This window comes from Carassius carassius, chromosome 31 (genome assembly GCF_963082965.1).
Source record: "Carassius carassius chromosome 31, fCarCar2.1, whole genome shotgun sequence".
Lineage (NCBI taxonomy): Eukaryota > Metazoa > Chordata > Actinopteri > Cypriniformes > Cyprinidae > Carassius > Carassius carassius.
Genome location: NC_081785.1, coordinates 19,166,608 through 19,188,944, shown reverse-complemented (window position 1 = coordinate 19,188,944; position 22,337 = coordinate 19,166,608). Strand labels below are relative to the sequence as shown.

Below are 22,337 nucleotides of genomic sequence, written 5' to 3'. Positions count from 1 at the left end.
GAATCAAGGCTCCATCCAAACACAAAGGCTCAAGAGTGGTGATTTGAATAAAGGGACTCATGAAAACAATCCCACTTCCCCTATAGTTGTTTTTTTCCCTTTCTGCTTCAACTATAGCCAGGCCTAGGGCACACAATAGATGAAAGACATACCAACAAAGGGAAAGCGAGTGCAAACCAAGGACTCGCTTTTCCATATTCGTTATTTTGCAAATCACCTTCCTTCCAAGCACGTATGTATATAAACAAGCCAGCATAAATGTCGGTGTGGTGTGAGGTGCCAGGTTGTGTGTCGTCTTCACAGCGGGCAGTAAAATTAGCCTTAGGCTGATTAGAGAACAAAGCGCTGAGGCCGGAGTGCAGTTTGGGGAGCATCAAAGCTCAGAACAGAAATACAGGCTAATTGAACATCTGGCCACTGGTGGGTGTGTACATTGTAGAGGCTGATTTCATATTCCACAGCTGAGGTGGTGGAAGAGAACATGAAGGAGCGACGAAAAGGGAAAATGAACTCATCCCCTTGGATGGACAGAAACTGATTAATATTCAAAAGATATCACACTGACGTCATTAGATGAGTGACCTTCTCGAGACTGTCGTGGCATAAATAAATTGACGCAACAGATGAATACACTGCAGAAGGAGAAAACCACAAATGGTCACGTTTCTCTGTAGAACAAAATGACAAAATTTTAAATGGCTTATTAGTGTGTCTTTTTTGGAATGGAATTGAGTGGAGACAAAAATGCAGTGAGTGGAGAAAAAAACAACAACATGAAAGTATCAAAATTAGAGACAATAGCATTGTGTGATGTACATATCGTATTTTTCGGACTATAAGTCATACCTGAGTATAAGTCGCATCAGTCCAAAAATACGTCATGACGAGGAAAAAAACATATATAAGTCGCACTGGACTATAAGTCGCATTTATTTAGAACAGAGCACCAAGAGACAACATTACCGTTTACAGCCGCGAGAGGGCGCTCTATGCTGCTCAGTGGTAGACTACAGGAGCACTGAGCAGCATAGAGCGCCCTCTCGCGGCTGTAGATGGTAATGTTTTCTCTCGGTTCATTTCTTTCGGTTCATGTCAAATTCATTTTGATAAATAAGTCACACCTGACTTTAAGTCGCAGGACCAGCCAAACTATGAAAAAAAGTGTGACTTATAGTCCGGAAAATACGGTACTGAAATTTAAAGGGATATTTGGCCTAAAAAAAAAAAGCAAATTCTGTCATAATAAAAAAAACTAAGTTGTAACCAGAATCAGAATCAGAAACCGCTTAATTGCCAGGTATGTTTACACATAAGAGAATTTTGTTATGGTGCAGGGGGTTTCTCCTGAAGTCCACTGTCATCTCTACTATTTTGAGCATGTTCAGATCCAGGTCGCTGTGACTGCACCAGACAGCCAGCTCTTGAACCTCTTGTCTGTAAGCAGACTCGTCAGCATCTAGTATGAGGCCAATAAGTGTGGTGTCATCTGCAAACTTCAGGAGCTTGACAGAGAGGTCGTTTGTAGTGCACTGGGTGGTGCCAATGCTAATGGTGCGAGTGGTCTATGAGAATATTCCCAGCCTTACTAGCTGCAGCCTGTCTGTCAGTGATTATCCACAGACAGATGGAGGTGGGCACAGAGAGCTTGATTTATTTGAACAGGAGTAGGTTTGGGATGATAATGTTGAAGGCCGAGCTGAAGTCCACAAACTGGATCCTCACCAAGTCCCTGGTTTGTCCAGATGTTGTAGGATACAATGCAGTCTGTTGACTGCATCATCCACAGACCAGTTTGCTTGTTAAGAAAACTTCAGTGATGTCATTCAGGTGGACCAGTACCAGTCTTTCAAATGACTTCATGACCACAGATGTTAAAACAACAGGTCTGTAATCATTTAGTCCTGTAATTTTGTGTTTCTTTGGAATGGGGATGTTGGTGGAGTGTTTGAAACTGGAAGGGACTTTGCACAGCTCCAGTGAACTGTTAAAAATGTGTGTGAAGAAAGGCCAGCTGGTCAGCAAAGGATTTCAGAAAGTAACACCGTCTGGGCCTGGTGCTTTTCTTGTCTTCTTTTTCTGGGAGACCTGATGCACATCATCACACTAATCTGAAGTGCAGGAGGAGGGTGTGGGGTGAGAGACAGGGTTTTTCAAACCTGCAATAGAACTCATTCGAATTGTCAGCCAGTTGCTGATTCAACACAGCACTGGGGGATAGTGTCTTGTAGTTGGTGATGTCTTTCAGTCCTACCCACACCGAAGAAGGGTAACTGACTGAAAACTGGATTCTCAGCTTTTCGGAGTAGCTTCTATTAGCCACTCTGAACTCCTTTTTTCAGCCCGTTTTTACAGGACTCTGTCCCCATTCCAGTAAGTATCTTCGTTGAGTATTGCAGTGAACGTCTCTAGGTTACGAATGTAACCCTAGTTCCTCGAAGGAACGAGACGCTGCGTCAAGCGCTTTGGGGAAATGCCTTTGGAAAGATCAACTCTGAATATTGTGTGCAGTCTGTTCAATGGAAGGGCGTGACGTCACAGGCAGGGTGACGTAGCGACCAGAAAGCTATAAAGGCACCTGCCACGCAGCTGACTTCAGCTTCGAGTAGGGAAGCAAGCGACGGCAGGGGTGCCGGGAGTATGGCTCTGCGACGCAGCGTCTCGTTCCTTCGAGGAACTAGGGTTACATTCGTAACCTAGAGACTTTCTTCTTCAGGAACTCGAGCTGCGTCAAGCAATTTGGGTAACGATGTGCCAACGCTGCCAGACTACCAATCCCCTGCCTAGTGTGTATCTGAAGAGCACAGCTAAGGCAAGAGGACAGAAGAGCCAGGAGCGACTCGCATATCGAGATTGTTAAATCTGGCAAATGTAGAGGGCGTGGACCATCCCGCAGCGTTGCAGATGTCCAAGAGGGACACACCTGCTAGAAAGGCCTTAGAGGCAGCCATACCCCGAGTAGAATGAGCCTTGGCTCCCAAAGAAAGGGGAAGACCAGAGGACTCATAGGAGACGTTGATAGCCTCGACTATCCAACGACAAAGGGTCTGCTTAAAGGCAGGGGAACCCTTCTTAGGAGGACCGTAGTAAACAAGCAATTGGTCAGATTTTCTCCACAGGGCAGCTCTGTGGACGTATGCGTCCAGTCCTCGAACTGGACACATTCATTTTAGCTTCTCCTGGTCTGGCTCCCGAAAGGGAGGAGGGCAGAAGGCCTGCAGTACTATGGGTTGTGGCGTTACAGAGGGAACTTTAGAAACATAACCCACTTGAGGGTATAAAAATGCTTTGGCCATACCAGGAGCAAAGTCTAAGTAGGTAGGGACCACCGAGGGGGCCTGAAGGTCTCCAACTCTCTTTAGAGAAGTAATAGCCAGTTATAGTCATGAATCGGCTCAAATGGAGCTTTACAAAGAGCCTCTAACACCACAACCAAGTCCAAGGGAGGAACACGGGACCGTACTGAAGGTCTTAGCCTCACTGCACCGTGGAGGAAACGTGTAACTAGGGGGTGTCTACCCACTGACTGACCGTTGAAAGGGACGTGGTAAGCAGCTATGGCCGCCACGTACACCTTTAAGGTGGAGTGAGTTAACTCTGCAGAGAGCCTAGCTTGGAGAAACTCCAGAACTGTACCAACTGGGCAGTTAACAGGGTCAAGCTGGCAGTCTCTGCACCGTGAGGTGAAGAGCTTCCACCTCAGGGCGTACAGTTTCCTCGTAGAGAGAGCTCCGGATTGGAGGAGGGTCTCAACAACCTCGGTTGAAGAGACCGGAAGCTATGAACTGTGCCCCCTCAGGGGCCACACCGACAACTTCCACAACTCCGGGCGAGGGTGAATTATTTTGCCCTGTGCCTGAGAGAGTAGATCTGTCCTGATCAAAATCTCCCATGGAGAGCCGTCGAGGAGAGAGATCAGATCTGCGAGCCATTACGGGCCCGGCCGGAACGGGGCTACTAATAGAAGATGGACCCCGTCCCGGCATACTCTCAACAGAACTCCCGGTAGCAGAGCGATAGTGGGAAAGGCGTACAGATGAAGCCTCAGCCTGGTCTGTAACATAGCGTCCAGTCCCAGAGGAGCTGGATGAACTAGAGAGAAACCGAGGAGACACTGCGATATCTCTTGAGTCGCAAAGAGGTCCAAAAACTCTCCATATCTACTTCACCACCTCGGGGTGAAGCCCCCCTGGGCCTCGGCCCCTGTCTCAACAGTATGTCTGCTCCCACAGTCAATCTCCCAGGAATATACACTGCTCCAACGAGAGGAGTTTCTCCTGGGACCACAGAAGGAACTGGTGTGCCAGCTTGTACAAGGGGCACGAATGCAGATCTCTCTGGTGACTGATATAAGAGATCGCCAATGTATTGTCAGTGCGCACCAACACATGGTGACCTCTCAGGTCTGGTAGGAAATATTTCAATGCTCGATGCACAGCTAGCATCTCTAGACAACTGGTATGCCATGTCAGATGGCGACCGCTCCACAGACCGCGGGCAGGGTGGCCACTCATGACTGCACCCCAACCGGTGAGGGACGCGTCTGTCACTAGCGTTACACGGTGACCAAGAGCTCCCAGCAGCTGGCGCTGATTCAAGAACCAAGGTTTCTTTCACATGTTTAAGGCACGAAGGCATCGCTGCGTGACCTTGATAGTTCGTAATGGATTCCCTCTTGGGGAAAATCCCTTGGTCTTGAGCCACCACTGTAGGGGTCTCATGTGCAGGAGGCCAAAAGGTATCCCATTGGATGCAGCTGCCATAAGCCCTAACAGTCTTTGAAACTGCTTGACAGTGAGTGACTGGCCTTCTCTGACTCTCTTAACTGAGGTAAGGATTGACTCGATCCGAGCAGGAGACAAATGTGCCTGCATCGCGGACGAATCCCACACTACGCCTAGATAGGTGGTTCTCTGAACTGGAGAAAGTACACTCTTCTTGGCGTTCAGTCTCAGACCCAGCTCCCCCATATGTGCGAGAACGACATCTCGATGTTGAACCGCCATTTGCTCTGATTGAGCTTAAATCAACCAATCGTCGATATAGTTCAGAATGCGGATGCCCTGCATACGGAGGGATACCAGAGCCGCATCTACACATTTCGTGAATGTGCGTGGTGAGAGTGCAAGGCCAAAGGGAAGTACTCGATATTGGTAGGCTTTGCCCCCGAAATCGAACCTCAGAAACTTCCTGTGTTGTGGAAGGATGGATATATGGAAGTATACGTCTTTGAGATCTATTGTTACAAACCAGTCCTCGGATCTGATTTGAGCTACAACCGGTTTGACAGTGAGCATTTTGAACTTCAGTAACAATACTGAGAGGTTTAGATGACATAAGTCTAAGATCGGATGCAACCCCCCATCCTTCTTTGGAACTATGGAATACCGGCTGTAAAACCCGGACTCCCTGTCTAGAGGAGGGACCACCTCGATGGCCGCCTTCCTTAATAGGGTATTCACTTCTTGTTCCATCACCAGAGCTTGCTGGGGTCCGACTACTGTCGGTGTAACCCCATTGAATGTTGGCGGTGGATGGCCCACGATAGCCTCTTTCTATTGTGTGCAGGACCCATTGAGATACATTTGGCAGTAGTTTCCACGCTGCTAACTAATGTACTAAGGGAATCAGTCTCTCGAGACTGACCTCTGGTGTAAGAGGCCCCCAAAGGGGCGGCGAGCGTCTCATCTCTGCTACACTCACGGGCGGAAATAACTGAGAGCAGTGCTCGCTGGAAGCCGCTGCACCCTGAAACTCTGGCAGGGTTGGCAGACCCACCTCCTGAGGGCACTGAGGTGAGACGGGCACCATGTAATGAGGTGGACACCGCTCTACCCCAGTAGGGGCCGCCCTCTGTAGTCTTGACCGAAATGCGTCATGACTTCTTGGCCGTGGACCTCCCAGCCTAACACTGTTTATTGTATACTGGTGCTTATGCAACTTTATGTTTGTGCAACTACAAGCTCGCCGACGCCCTCCGTGTCAATCTCTTCTGAGAAAGAAAGGCGGAGCGTCAAGCCCGATGCTCGGGGGGAAGAACCGAAGCTCGGGCTTCTGAACCCAGGAATCGGGCAGATCTGATGGGTAAGGTAGGAGATAAGGACGTGCCTGTCTCCATTCCCTCCATCAGATCGATCTGCGAACCCAACCAATGCCGGCGCCCGCTCCGCCTCGACGAAAGTGGGACCGGTATCGCGAGGAACGCTGGCGAAGGCTCCCTCCTTGAAGAGAGCCTCGATCCCAGGCAAACCACGCATAGATTGTGTGTATCCCCATCCGTGATGTAGCGTGGGCAGGGAGGAACGCACAATCTATAGCGCGATCTGGAATCGCCCTTCAAATGTCGTGTCTTTGCTTTGCTCTTTGGCATTATGTTGTTTATTGGGACAGACAACAATAAACAAGACTCACAAGACAGACTTTAGACATGCACGCACAGAGCGCTTGCTGAAAGACGCGAAGCTGAAGTCAGCTGCGTGGCAGGTGCCTTTATAGCTTCCTGGTCGCTACGTCACCCCGCCCGTGACGTCACACCCTTCCATTGAATAGATTGCACACAATATTCAGAGTTGATCTTGCCAAAGGCGTTTCCCCAAAGCGCTTGACGCAGCTCGAGTTCCTGAAGAGGAACTGTGGTTTGTTATTGTTGTTAGTTAAATGAGTCCAGGTAGGGATTCACATATCCGCACTCAGCAAACACCAAAATCCAGAATGGCATCTGACAAGTTGATACACTTCTTCTCACTGCACAAAGGAACGGTATAGGTCCTTGCACATTGAGTTCTCAGAAATTATTGGCCTTCTTTTTAATACATGGCTGGAGTATCACTAGCAAAGCATAAAATGAGCCACTGACATCCTCAAGAAAACTTTGATTCACCCGGAATAATCCTGCAGCTCCTTGATAATGGAACTCTCTGGGGGGAAGTTGTGGCCTAATGGTTAGAGATTCAGACTCATAATCCAAAGGTTGCAGGTTCGAGTCTCGGGCCGGCAGGAATTGTAGGTGGGGGGTAAATGTACAGCTCACTCTCCACCCTCAATTCTATGACTAAGTTGCCCTTGAGCAAGGCACCAAACCCCCAACTGCTCCCCGTGTACCACAGCATACAAAGCTGTCCACTGCTCCAGGTGTGTGTTCACGGTTTGTGTGTGTGTTCACTGCTGTGTGTGTGCACTTTGGATGGGTTAAATGCAGAGCATTAATTCTATGTATAAGGATGGGTCAACATACTTGGCTGTATGTCACATCACTTTCACTTTTTCACTTTCCTTGGATTGGATCAAAGATCCAATATTTCCTCTTACTTTTTCTCTTTTTAAGAAGAGAGGACAACAAAATCATCCTCTGTTCAAAAAGAAACCTTCTTCCACTCCATTTTGTATTGTTTTGCTATTTTTTCCGCAACAGATTAATTGATACACGTTGGACTCCGTGTGCAAGGTTTCTGTGCATGACAAATTTTTAGGATGACAAATCCGAAAAAAACGCATACGAAAATTTCAGACTCAGTTTGCAAGGACCTTAGGTTAAACTTCAAAACAAATTGAAGTCCAATTCATAAACACATATTTTTTTCACAATAATAAAGATTATTGTGAACTGAATTAAATTATTTACTGTATTAAAAAAGATCTAACTCTAAAGAATTATTACAAATCGGACACCGTTACTGTTCTCAAGAATGTGCCTACAGAGAGCATTTTTAGTAAATAATTAGATTTCTCTGGCCTGTTTCTTCTTTTTTATGAATTTTTAAAAGCTTTTGTATGATTTGAGAAGTATTTGAATATAGTCCTCAAGTTATATTAACCATCATTTTGGAGTGCAACAGCTCAAGTCCTCATTTATTTTCATTATGCTTTAATATAATGAGTGGCCAGGATAGTCTTAATTTGTGTGTGTGTGTGTGTGTGTGTGTGTTTCACTAAAGAAGTAAAGTCATATGGGACTGGAACGACATGAATGTGAACAGATAATGACAGAATATTCATTTTGTGGTGAACTATCCCTTTAATTTGATTTATATAATGCTGGGTTCCTGAAAACTGTCTCTATGAATCTTTAATTGGAAGAAGGAGTCGGCATCTTTCACTTTTGTCCTCTGTAATGTGTGATAAGGTTTATTCAATGTGGCATGCCTTAATGAGGATTTGAAGCTTATTAAATTCAGTTTATACTGCGTTTATTTGAAGTTTTTCCCTGTAGATTTGTCACATTGACACTTCATGGACGTATTGCAAGCTGGTCATTAGCTGGTACAAGATGGTCTAGATTAGGCTTGTGTAGCCAGATGTTTGAATGTAAGCATAAGCTCATGTCCACGTTGCAGCTAAACAAAGAACCTGCCTGTTTAGACAGAAGGAGACCATGTGACTGAAATGTAAATTGACCGACCACAATAAAAGGCTAACATGAAAAAGCTGATCATATATTGATAAGTCTGTTACATACATATTTACATAATACTTCTTTAATGGCATTTCTTTACCAAGTAATATTGAGGTCAGAACTGATCCAGTTATCTGAACGTTTAATAGACCTAAAGTGTAAATTGTCAAACTACTTTTAAGCTTTCGTTTTTCATTCAGTGTTATTCCTGAAACCATCTTGACCACCTAAATCTGTTATTCAGCAGGGCAGTCTAAATACAAGAATCGTTATCTACATAAAGAATCAAAACTTTGAATTTAAGTATATCAGCTGTGCCATTTCTGAACAAATTCATGGCTTGATGATTCTAGAAACAGCAGATGTCAGACCGAAAGAATGCCATCTTTCTCTGCCAGTCACTTACTCGCTCGCTCTACAAGGCGCCCACACACACTTCCAAAGGCAAGTATTTAGGATGGCAAGGGAGTGAGCATTCTCAGACAGTGTTTGTGCACCACATTTTTCTCTCAGACAGTGATGTCACCCTTTTGGGGAGTAGATAAGAAGAAGGTCTGATTAGTGAGTGTATGTGTGCATCTAATCTAGAACATTCCCACCCTGAGCTAATCGCAACTCCTTTCCGAAAGTTTAAAAAATGTGAACTAACGTAGTTTTGTGGTAATCTCGTAATGTACCAAGCAAATTGATCAACAAGTGAATATGCGAACATGTTGTTTGACTGCAGTAAAATGGCAGCCACATTTGCGCATGGTAGATTTGCTTTGTCATTAGCAGTTTTTTTGTTTCATAATTTGTGCATCTTCACACAAGAACTGGCACACCTGTCAGTCCCCATTTACACAGCCCCACTGCTACAAGCCCCATCATTACGTTAATGTTTACCCAGAGGGGGGTTGTCATGGAGAAGGGCACGATTGGCGGTTTGCACAAGTTGTTTAACCTAGGGATTGAAGGGCGATGTATTAAAGTTTATGAGTGCTGATTTTGATCCTCTTCTCGGCGACAAGAAAAAGTGTTTTGTGATTGTGATTGTGTCAACATCTAAGCGGTTAGCATTAGGATAAGTTCTGTACACAGTAGCACATTGTTCTGTCTCAAATGACGTATGAAAGAACAATGCACACTCTTTCAGAGGACAAGTGAGGATTAGGACACATGTCACTTTGAAGTGTGACACTTCAGAGTGACATGCTTAAACAGCTGTTCATTCTTTCAGGAGATTCAAAGTCTTGAAAACTTCATTTTTACAAGTCATCCAGTAAATGACATAACAATTCACAAGTTTAACCGCTAGCGTAAACATAACTCTGTGGCCCGGCGTGAAGCAAAGGCATCTTTTTTTTTTTTTTTTTTGCAGAGAGTCATCAGAAGAGGAAAGTAATTTAAAGGTAGGGCTCGAATATGAGTCACCAAGGGGCCATTCACTTAACATGTGCACTGTGAATCCTACAATGATTGACGGGCCCCGCAGGCACTATGCTCTCCCTTTTATACTCTACTCTTATTTATGTCTGCTCCAACACAGCGACCGCTATCTTTCACTGATAAAAAATAGGAAAACATGCACACAAAGGCGCCGTCTTTTTTTGTTTTGTTTCTCGACAACTTAGCCTTGATTTGCAGGTGTTGTGTGGTTGTAGTGATTTACATGTCCATAGCAGTGGCGGTTCTTGGCAGCACAAGGCACAACTGTGGAGCGGTGCGTTATCACATTATTTAGTCTGCCTCTTAGCAGCTGCAGCCAAAACAAGCTAGCCTGCAGCATGAGGGAGGGCTGAAAAACACCGGGAAGGCAGCTCCTGTTGGGCTGTAGGACAAGAAGAGAAAAGAAATGCTGGACTGAGTCCTTCTAGAGAAGCATTCTTCTACCTAACACAGAAAAAAAGAGGCATCTCAAGCATCTGAGAGGATGATAACTGCAATCTCCTCAGCCTTCAGAAATCCATTTCTTCTTCATGGTTTCAGATTGTTTTCTTCCCTTTCCTTAGGGTGAAACTAACCTTACATCTGAATGTGTCTACTTCCCTGCTCTATAGAAGGTGAAAAACAGTATTCATAAAAGTACTTAAATCTAAAGGTTCTTTATTGGCATATATGGTTCTATGTAAAAACGTATTGTCCATGAAACCTTTCCATTCCACTAAAGGTTCTTTATGAAAAAAGATTCTGTAAAACCTTCTTCACACTAAGAACAAAAGTATATTTTAAGAACCTTTTTTCTACTTTAAAGTAGTTCAGTTACAGTTAAGCTATACCTTAGAAAAAGTATCTATGTTGCAAGCTAATGTTATGTTTTGTTGACTAATTCGTATGAATTAATACAATCTCATTTGTATGTTTTTGTGCGTTTTATGATCTGCTTATGCTAGAGTGATGGTTAGGCTTAGATTTGAGGTTGGGGTGTACCTTCATCAACTTCTTAAAATCATATCCTATTTGGTTGGACTTTCTACTAGAGATCATTTGATATTGCCCCAGCTTCCTCGGTTGCAAGGCTTTGTGTGCAAAATAATGTGACTTAACTTACATTGCTACTTGTTTGGAAAAAATAGCATATTACTAAAGTTGCAACATTTTGAAAACAGCTGTATTTGCTGTGGGTTTTGTATTTATTTATTTATTTTACAATCCATAGCTTTTTTTACGCCATCAGCATATTAGCATGCTAACATTTATACATCAAGCAGTTTGGCCCACCCTGATGAGCAGCACTGTGAACAAGGTCTCATTTCACATGCAAAGAGCAGGTTAGCCAATCATAAAAAGGGTCATTTGCATAAACATCCTTTACCCAAAGACCTCCACAGATGTCCTACCAATAGATGTAATTTCAAAAGATATAAACAACCCCAGCACGCAAAATAGATCACAGGCTAGTTGTCTGGCCAAAAAGCTTGGGCTGTCCCCTTTGACTCGTTTTGTTGTTTACAGAGCCACTGGCAGTCACAGAGACAAGCATGAATGCTCAAGATGCCTATTTCATTGGTATCAATCAGGTAGTAGGGCAGTAATTTATGTGTAGAATTCCAAAACATAACACTTTTAATTCTAAAGGACTGAAATCAAGAGGAAAATGGTCATATAAAACTAAGTTACAACTGTTTTTGGTACATGAAAGCTAAATTAACGATATAAGTGGACTTCAGGGGGAAATATAATATGCTACTAAAGTATACAATATGGCTCCTTTAAAAACCCAAACGACAGTCACGTTTGTGGTTCCTGGATCGACACTGAAAGACTCCCACGCGATTCTTTTGTTATGTTACATTTAGTGCACACCAGTCCGTGTTTAACCATGACCTCAAGCAGGAGAAATCTGAACAAGTGCAAGTTTGCGACTGGAGATAGGTGATTATGTAAATCCTCCACGTTAAGGTTAGCAGCTTTTGAACGGTAATAGATGTTGTTATTTTAGGTCGCACCTCAGTGCTTAGTTCAGGAACTTTGAGACTGAGATGTGGAGGTGTTTTAATCTCCAGATGGAGAATTTCATTACTGCCTCTTCACAATCCTGTCAAACTCTTAGAGTTAAATATAAATGGGGTCTTTTTCCTCCTGCTTCAGATGGCCTTTGTGTAATAAGAAACACTTTGTGAGTATGTGTGTGTGTGTTGTGGTCCCGATGCTATTTCTCTATTTTCAGAAAGCCATATGAGAACACAGGTAGTAGCCATTCTTAATTTGTATTCGTACAGATGTGTGAAGGGTTGGGCATTCATACAGATTACATAGTTGGCTTCTGTCACTTTCCTCAGCTCGAACAGACCCTGCTAGTGCCGTCATACACTCTAATAATTCAGGTGGGGCCAGTTAACAGCTGCTGGCCTCAAAGCCTCAGAGGGGAGGGGACCTGTTGGATCCTGAGGCAGAGAAAACTAGGCTTTGGCGTCTCAGGGTGGTGTTTCCATGGTTACCATTCTCTTCCACTAATTTACACTGAGGTGTGGTGTTTCATACAAGAGGAAGAATCTCCTCCACTCCAAATTTTTGTTTTAATGATGCTTATATATGATGCTGTACATTATAGCATCATATATTATGCTCTGCACTGATTGGAGGAACATCTAAAGAAATCTTGACACATCAATGACAATGTACAGATTTTTTTATTATTTGGTTTTTTTTCTCTGTATATTTTTGCACATTGGTTGTGCCACATGACTTTGCGTGTTGCACCACATGCAACCAAAGACAAACGCTGCTTCACTGCTTGTAATTATGCAAAACTACTTATGGTATTATTTTGATTTTCAATTTAAAATGTGCTAAGAAAAAAATCTTCAGAACAGAACGGAAGAAAAGAAACTGTCAAATCAAGTTTTATTTTTTTACCTTTTCATAGTTCTTCTTGTCTGAATGTGTCGCAGGGAGACAAAAAGAGAGAAATGTTCCCACTTTTGACACAAAAGGCCAAACAGTGTGACTTTTACTAGAGAAGACTACACTGATGTAAAGTAGATTTTAAAGGTGATTTTAATTTTTTTTTGTCATATTTAATTAAATCTGTTCCAGTCAGAAATTGCTAGAGTGGTATTGAACTGCTGTTTTTGGACTGAGTGGGTTTACAACACTGGATCTGAGCGCCTTGGTGACTTTGTTCTCAGTATCATTCATCTTTGTGCTTCTAAAGGTGTCAATAAAGACTTGCGAGGAACTGACACAGATACTAGAGTCTCCAAATGGTATTTAACTAACTGGCATTTTTGTGTTAGTTATACATTTTTCTTGTGCTAATACAACTCCTGCACCCTTCACCTTTTTAGAACACAACAGTATAGCTGTTTGGCAATGAAGAACGTGGAAATGAGCCCCACCCCATGCTAGGACAGCTCTGGCCATCTCCAGATTTTTTTCAAAAAGTTTACTCCGCAGTTTCTTTCCTGACAGAGTCATTACAGGATTACAGCTCTGGGAGGAAATTCCATATATTAAACAGAATTCATTCAAGTGTGTTCTCCCTACATGACGCCCAATCCCTAATGGCAGAGGATTCGGGAATAAGTCCAAGTCAAACCAGCTCTCCATGAGCCTCGGCCAGCTGTTTACGCACTAGCATTTATTGCTTGCCCTTCAAAAACAGAAATGCGACAGGAAAGCCAGATTCCCCCTTTTACAATTTCTCTGCAGGATTTTTTTCTTTTTCTGTAAGGTCATAACAGCTAGCAAAAACAAGTGGGTGCAAGTATGCTATCTGCTCTCCTACAAATCTTTCGTTGCATCCAGACGGCTTAGGTCAGGCTTTATCTTGAAAACTTACGAGATGCAGCAGGAGCTTAAAGCAGCCGTTTTACATAAACACTAACATTCAGTGAGACAAAACAAAGAAACAGGTTGTTCCTTGCTGTTACCATGTCCCCTCTAAAAGACTCGATGCTGAGTCTAACTGTGATGTGGCCACTTGTGTCATTTTTAAAGAATGAGATCCATTTGGGCGAGGCCCCTGCATTGAACAACTGGGTAGGTCAAGATGCTGACATAACTATCACTCATGCTTCCTCTAATTATTCACCTCTGCCACAACTGGTTGTAGTTGTGGCGGCACCATCGTGCCTGTGGGATGAGGCTCATTAGTCATTAAAATAATTGAAAAATGTTAATTGCATTTAAAACAAAAAAAGCGTAAGATGTTGCGTTCCAGGTTGTCTCTTCAAATGGAACTTCTTCCCGCAAAATGCAGCAAACAGTATGTAAGAAGTGTGTTCATATATCCTTGCAATCAGAACACAAAACATATATGAACAGTTGTTTCACTCTTTCCACCTCAGCACTATTTATTTCTATAATTAGGTCCAGAGGGGTGTTTTAGAGCTTGAGTCAATTCTCAAGCGTGAGCCCCTTAATTGCAGAGATCAAGCCAATCCTGTTTACTCTTATTCCTTGCATAGACTGTAGAAATGTGAACTTAAGTATTTTGATTTTTGAATGATATTGTTTGTAAGTCTTAACTAATTGAGTAGGGAATATGTAGGATAGGGGAAATTGGATAGTGAATGGGCAGGATAGAGTGGATAATTGAGTTAGAATTGGGAAAAATAACATTAGTAGGATATGGGTTAAGGGAAAGCGAGTTTGTAGGAAATGAGTAGAACAGGTTAGTGTAGAGAACTGGCTGGGGAATTGATAGTATAGTTTGGAGGAAACTACTTAGGAACTGTAGCTGGCAGATTTACAAGCTACTTAAAGTCTAAAGTAGTTAAAAGGGATGGTTAGATTTAGTTAAATATTTTTTTTTTGACATAATTCTGTTTTTGGTTGAGCTATTCATTTAAACCGCTGTGCTATCCTTAAAAAAGTACAACTAACTATACTAAAGCTATCTAGGAGGGGAATATGTTTTTAAAATATAAAATTTGCATTATTTTTTGGCACAGAATATGTGCAGAATAATTACTAAAAGAATACGTTTTTGGGCTAATTAACTGTTTTATCAAATTCACCATACACAAGAACTTAAAACTATACTTGTTCATTTTTTATTTGGTTCACCATTTGCAAGTACTCAGAAAAGTTTTTCACATTTGGATATTCCATGAACTTATTCACATAAAAATCTTGAACTTCCAAACATATATTTTGGAAGTTCAGATATTTTTTGTGATATTTAACTTGTGTTCAAATACTTATTTGATTATTAGTTTTATTTAGTTGCTTTCCAACACATGTGGGAATATTGATGTATTGCTGTTGCTGGTGTAATAAGTAATTACTCTTCATCATCTTGTATTTCACACTAAAAACTAATGACCTCTTGATGACCTTCTGTTCCTTAGCTAATTGCCCACATAGCACACATCTAATGCCTTCTGTTCCTGAAAATTGTGTGATAAACAATTAAACCTGTTATATTTCAGCTCTGAATCCTTCTGCTCATCCTTCTGGCATACTGTAACATTACAATCATACAACACGGGCTACACTTTAGCACAAGACACTTGACATATTACACTCATAGAGAGCAGTCCTTTAATAGACATCTCAACTCCACCTGTACAACTCCTTTTAGCATCTGAATCCTGTCTAATGGTGGGGTTATTCAGTCACCCAGAGGCTGATGGAACAAAAAAAAAGATGATAAATCTGAGCAAATTCACACAGTCATCTGTGAAACCTGTCTATTATGACAACCTCACAGTTGCCACACCAGATTATTGGGTAATTCACTGAGCCTGTACTAATTGACAAAATGATTCACTGGAATTAAAAACGCTGTGCACCGCATTTGGCTGATCTTTGAACAAGTGTGCAGAGATCAATTCCCACTTGGCTCTGGGTGCTTTTTGTTGGCTCCAGGTTTCTAATAATTCCTCTTTTAATGGATTGCTTTGATATTCTGCCAATGTTCCGTTTGATAGGATTTTATGGAATGTTCCAAGGCCTCTTGTTTGTCACAGGCAGAGTTCCTTCAGATGACTTGGGTACATCGAATATGTTGTGATCAGAGGTTTTCAAGGACGTGTTTGGCGTCATTCAACATAAGCAAATGAGGAAGTGACACAGATTTCCGGAATCAAACATGTCTTGGTGTTGAAAACAAAGAATTATTGTCACTGGTTAAAAAATAAGAAAGAATACAATTTAAATGTAATTTTTTATAAAACTAAGCAATAGTTGTCCATTTTTGTTTGGCTACCTTATATAAAGAAAAAACTAATGATTTAACCCCTAATTTATCATCAGAAGAAATACCTAGAAAAATTTGAATCTTAATTTTTCTTCATAATTTACCTTGTTTGAAGGACAATATGAAGAACAGTCCATTTTTTATTCTTTTTTTTATATGTGTGTGTGTGTGTGGCGGGGGGGAGTATGTATTAACCGTAAATTATGGAAAAAGACAATCTATATGATATTATTCATGTATAAATCAAACTCATGAGTCGTTTGGCAAAAGTATGTCATTTACAATTCTTTTTATATTTTATTTTAAGATGCAATGTAATCATCATCGTAGCTCAACACAACAAAATATCACTGTATGAAACTAAAGTGTGTTGTTTTGGTATTTATTGCAGATTTGCAATGAGGGCTGTGTGTGTTTTTCAGTTCTATTTGTGTACAAAAGCTGTAATTGTTAATTTACCGCGAAAAAAAAAAAAACTGACAGAGATGACAATTTTTTTTGCAGTTCAGTGTTTTTTTTGGAGGTATTAATTCTTTGTTTGGAATTCTCTTTCACAGCCACCATAATTGTTCTTTTATTTTAACTTTTTTTATCTAAATATAACTGCATTAACATAAGTCCTCAGAGTTTGAATACATATAAAGAGACCTTCATTAAGCTTCATTTTGGAACAAAAACAGGTTATTCTTATGTACACAAGTGTGGGCATCGTAATGCATGAGCTGAAAGGGGAATTTGGAACCTGAGGGTTGTCAAACTCGGCTGCTAAAAGCTCTCTCAGATACAAATGCACACCGTTTAGGTCCCTGCATACCCCATAACTAACTACTCTTCCTGGCCCTATCATCAAGACCCTGTTTGTTTTGTCGTGCTGTCAGTCATACACGAGACAGCCTCTAATGCACTGCATCTGGATTACTGTGTTTTTCAGAGACAAAGCTTGCCTGCACTTTCAACGGAGTGGAGTACCATGACGGTGACATGTTCAGGATGGACGCCTGCCGCTTCTGCCGCTGTCAGGGCGGGGTGTCCGTGTGCTTTACTGCCCAGTGTGGCGTCCTCCACTGCGAACGCTACTACGTCCCTGACGGAGAGTGCTGTCCTGTCTGTGAAGGTTAGATGACCCTTGAAGTAGCAGTTCTTCATAAACTGTTTGTCAAGAGTGTAAGCAGGCACATGTGCACCTTTCTCCAAATGATATCAAGCTGTCTTTAGCATTAGCTTTGTGCCTTAGAGCCTGTTTTGCATTTGTTGTTGATGTTCTGCCTGTGAATTTTGTGAATTTTAATGAACAGTGTCATGACATTGTGCATTTTACATTACAAGATGGGGAAGATTCTGTAGATTGGACATAGATTTGCAGGATGAATTCTTTGTGTGCTTGCATCCAATTCAGCGAGCATCCAGGGCTAATTAGTTCAGGGAAACTGTTCATTGTTTTATTTTGTAGACAACCTTTTAATAGGCTGCCAGGGAGCATGTATATTCAATTGCTATGCTTCTCTTGTGGGTAGGTTTTGTTGTCCAATATATTAATGCTTGTAATTACCATGCTACATTTTCTGCTCATGTTATATTTATCAGATTGTGGTCATGTTGAAATTAGTTTGCGAATGATTTTGCTGTTATGTAGTTAATTAAAAAGAAACTCTCTCAGTCCCCTGTAGCTTTCCTCCTGAGAGTTTTACTGCCATGAATTAAACAAATGAAATTGGCCAACTAAAGTTAGATGGCTCACGGTAAATATAAGCCAGTATGACTCTGTATGTTGACTCATAGGCAGTCTTGACTTATGAAGGAGGTAAATCATTTTACTCACCAATATAAACCAGTGGTTCTCAACGTTTTTGGAGGCCTCATTGTCCACAACAGTATTGAAAGCCCCCATGTTATTTCTAGTTGTTCATAATGTTCAGGATAATAGTTTTAAAATATATTTTACACACAATTTTTACCTGATGAAAATGTTTAGACTTTGGCATCTACATGACTTTCCAGTTCTAGAAATCAAAATTTTACAATTAGACTTAAATATATCCATGTTTTCTGGGAATGTGGGAATCCTATTTTTTTTTTTTTAATGAAAATAGTTTTTGAGAAGATTGATTAAAATATGACATATGTTTAATGTTGTTTACACTTATTTTAATGTTGGTTTTGTCTTATCAAATTATTTGATACGTCCCAAATTTGCTGAGTTGGTCAAAATGTGTCCCACCTGGTCATTAGCTGGTCCTAATAAATTATTTCTTGACCTAAATTGGTCATTGGCTGGTAATTAGCTGGTGCAAACTTGTAGACCATCTTGAGCCAGCAACAAACCAGCCACCAGTTGTACAAATTTAAGGTGCTCAGAAACCATCTGTCATGTTCTTAAACGGCTTAAACCAATTTTCTGGTCCTCAAGGTTCACTTTCCTAAAGAGTTTAGCTAAAACCCTAATCAAACACACCTGAACAAGCTAATCATGGACTTCAGGATTGCTAGAATGTTACCAGCAAGTAAGTTTGATCAAGGTTGGAGCTAAACTCTGGAGGAAAGTTGAGAAGCACTGGCTTAAACTGACTTTTCCAGCAGGGTACATTTTGCAGGATGTCAGTACTGATGTGTTTCAGCTTATCTTTCTGTTCTCTTAACTTCTTCCATATAGACCCTATCTACCCAATGCTCAATTTAGCCGGCTGTTATGTGAATGGGCAGATCCTGGCACACGGAGACCATTGGCGTGAAGATGACTGTACCTTCTGCCAGTGTGTGAGTGGAGAGGCCCGCTGTGTGGCAGCGGCCTGCGGCCACAGCTGTCTCAATCCCGTCACTGTGCCCGGAGAGTGCTGCCCTGTGTGTGAGGGTAAGAATAGATGCACTTTATGGATGCGGGTTGGGATTGTATTGGGTTGAGCGTATCATTATTGAACATAAACACACTCTATGCAATATGCAAGCACATGAACACCAATGTTTATGGTTATTTGTAGTTCGCAATCATAACAGTTGTATTATGCATCGCAATTTCAGCATCACACAAACATCACATTTGCATTTAGTCATTTAGCAGACGCTTTTTTCCAAAGTGACTTACAAATGAAGACAATGGAAGCAATCAAAAACAACAAAAGAGCAATGATATGCAAGTGCTCAAGTACAGTCCAACCCTCTCCATCCACTTTCTATTGCAGGAAGCTGCCACCTTGTATTTTCTGACTTATAACAAAAAACAGAGCAATGCCTAAAAGCTGCTATGTGACAAGGTGTACATTAAATAAGTAAAAAAAAAAAAAAAAAAAAAAAAAACATGGCTACAGCCAGTATAAGCTATCTTCTTCCATAGTCAGTTTCACTTTCTGAATTAGCTACTGTCATGGCAAAGTTACACTTTAAATTGAGCAAAATGACATGTTTCATGTTATTTTTACAAAAGTAGATATGTTTACCTAGCTATTGTGATATGATATAACATGACATGATATGACATTTCATAGTGACTAAGGCTAGTTATCCATACACATGGCAGTAAACTTCATTTTTTAATTGCTAGATAACAAACTAGACATTCCACTCGGATGTGATCTTGTACTCAGACTTATCAGTTTCTATTGCAACACTATTAACAGCAAAATACAGTTCTGTTATTGACTCTTCACCGGGAGCTTGATTGACAGGCGATCCAACCAATCACAATTGAAACAAGATCTTCTGATGTTGGTTCATGTTTATTTCATGGTAAAACTAGTGAAGAGGAAGAAATGATCAGTTCACGAGGCCACAAAATGGTATTTATTGTTTGAATGTATGACAAAAATGACAAAGTTTGAAAGTTGAGACTTTGTTTCATACCTAAAATAACCTGCTCTGTCTTGTCTGTCAGCGTGTGGTCAGTTTCCTCTTTACTCCGCGATGTATTTTTTACTATGTGAGAAAATGATGTGTGGTGTGAGGGTGCGATGGCTTATTGGATGTAGCAACAGTTACTAAAGGGGGCGGGTCTTTTTAAAAGGGTCATTTGGAGTAACCAGTAGACAAACCACAATATAACATGTAAAAGTCGTTATGCAAATGCTTTATTAATAAATTAGCTTTTTAGCAGAACGTTAGACATTATTTACCCAAAACTCTCAGAAACTGTTACTTTACAAGTGGTGATTATGAGCTCTACAAGGGCATAAATGCTTTTTACAAGATGGAAACTTAACATTGCTGTAATATCAACATGGCATGAATGCAGTTGCTAGGTTGTTCTGGGTGTTTGCTAGAGTGTTGTACCGTAGGTGGTCAGTAGATTGTAAATTGTTGCTTACTGGCTTAAATCAAGTGGTCTCTATGATATTTGGGCCATTAGAAATGGTTTTGAGTCTTTTAAATGTGATTTTTTTTTTTTGTTACACCCAATTACACAACCAGGCGACAGACCCTTAACGCTAAATATGAGCATGATTCAGTGTTGTAGTCAAAACCAGCTCATTCAAGTCCAAGTCTAGGCTGAGACTAGAGTGGGTTGAGTCCGATATAAGATTGAGTCCAAATGATTCTGAGTTCAAATGGCATATTTTATGTAAATTGATATCTTGTGGCTGATGCATAATCAGCTAATCAGACTTCAGGCTGACTAGAAACGTCAAGGCAAGAGTGTTGGAGCTGGTTGGAGCTCAACTCTGCAGGACGTTGGCCCTCCAGGAGCATACATGCACACCTCTACCGCAGGGTCTCCCATCATCATTTTCGGTTTCAGAAGTGTGCTCATGTGTGCCCCCTTTTTATGCACTATGCTCCCTTGGTGTGCACTTCGCCAGATCTGAGGACAGTTCCATAGCAGACTTCTCCCTGATAGTAAAAGCAGCATTATATCACAAAAGTGTGAAATCATAAGATGGCCACAAGTGGCTTAGGATGCCATTTGGGACAGGGCCTAAATATGCATTTATTTGTCTACAATGATGAGGACATCACCGTGACTTCTTTAATGAAACTAATCACCCTCAGACTAATATAAACTGGAATGCTCAAGACTAGTATCTATGTTTGTGAGTAAATGCGAGTTTCCATTCCATTCACATACTCTATGTGTGAATAATCTGCTAGACTGAGAGCAATGCAGGCAGCTGCTTACCTGGATTCCCCAGCAACCCACTTCTAGCACAACCCAAACATCTCCATGGCCTCAAATCTCAGGTCTATCGTGTCATGTTCTTTACTGTCATGCAACACTGCACCAAAACCCTTCCTGTGGATTTCCCTCCATTAGACCTTGCTCCCTACTCTCACCGGCAGGGGAATATCATATCCCGCCTGCCAGTGTATTTTTCATACTGCTCACAGATCTGTAGCAGTTGCCCCTGGGACTTGCACTCCCACTGCAGCTGGCTGGGTTTCCCCCTCCATGTTTGTTATGAGTGGGAGCTTCACATCATTTTGTATCTCATCATAAGTTTGATTAAGCACCGCGAGGTATGGACGTGCACCTTGGTATGCAGGAGCATGGACTACATTCTTGTAGAGAGGGTTTCTAAAGGTTATTTCACACGAGCGAGTGATAGATGAGTGGCAGGTATGTCGGGTAATGAATTTCTCCCAGGACTGGCTGTGTGTAGACCAATGACATCATCCTTTAAAAAAGAGCTGAAGAATATAGATTTTCTCACATCGCTGCTTGCCGTCCAGATTTTTAAATCACAAAAGCAACATGATGGTTTTTTTTTTCACTCTTCCTGTTACTTGTAGTCTCAGGATCGCCGAGAATGGAAAGCTTGTTCAGAGCAATTAACAATCTTATCAGGCCATCCTAAATGCCAGACTGACAATATGTGTGGAGGAGGATATAAAAAATCATACTAAACAACAACGCTTTTTTGTGGCTTTGGGGGTGGGGGTTGAGGCTCCACCAACTGTCGTGTTGGTTATGATCAATGCTGTTCAGTGGAATTGAGTCACACCGGGGGTAATAGGATTCCTGTCTGTCTCATCTAACCTCTGCACCTTCACCCTCCATCCAATTAAAGATCCAAGCAAATGAAGCATCCTTCTCTTGCTCCGACTCAGTATATTGAGAGAAAACAATGCCTGAAGTGCTTTGTCTCATAATGGTGCTTGATAATAGTGAAGGCAAGCATTACGATTACTATGGCTCTCATTCAGGGTTAGGGATGTCAACAAATGTGCTACGGACATGAGTGATGCCTCAAATTGTGTAGCTTCTTGAGAAGCAATTTCTTAGCAGTAACACTGAATGTGATTTTCAGCTTGACTGCTGGCAGCATTATCTACTATTGTAAGATGGTCATTTACAATATATACAGTGTAATGATATAAATAAAATTGTTTGTGCGG

At 41.6% G+C, this 22,337-nt stretch overlaps 1 protein-coding gene across 1 annotated transcript in view; it reads left to right on the top strand.

The window, feature by feature from the left end:
- The window catches only part of LOC132111715 (cysteine-rich motor neuron 1 protein-like), a 127,783-nt gene that overhangs the window by 80,330 nt on the left and 25,116 nt on the right, over positions 1 to 22,337 (top strand). The window contains exons 6-7 of the mRNA XM_059519276.1: positions 16,948 to 17,130; positions 18,667 to 18,864. Coding sequence (XP_059375259.1) covers positions 16,948 to 17,130; positions 18,667 to 18,864 — 381 coding nt within the window. The remainder of the gene's footprint in view (positions 1 to 16,947; positions 17,131 to 18,666; positions 18,865 to 22,337) is intronic.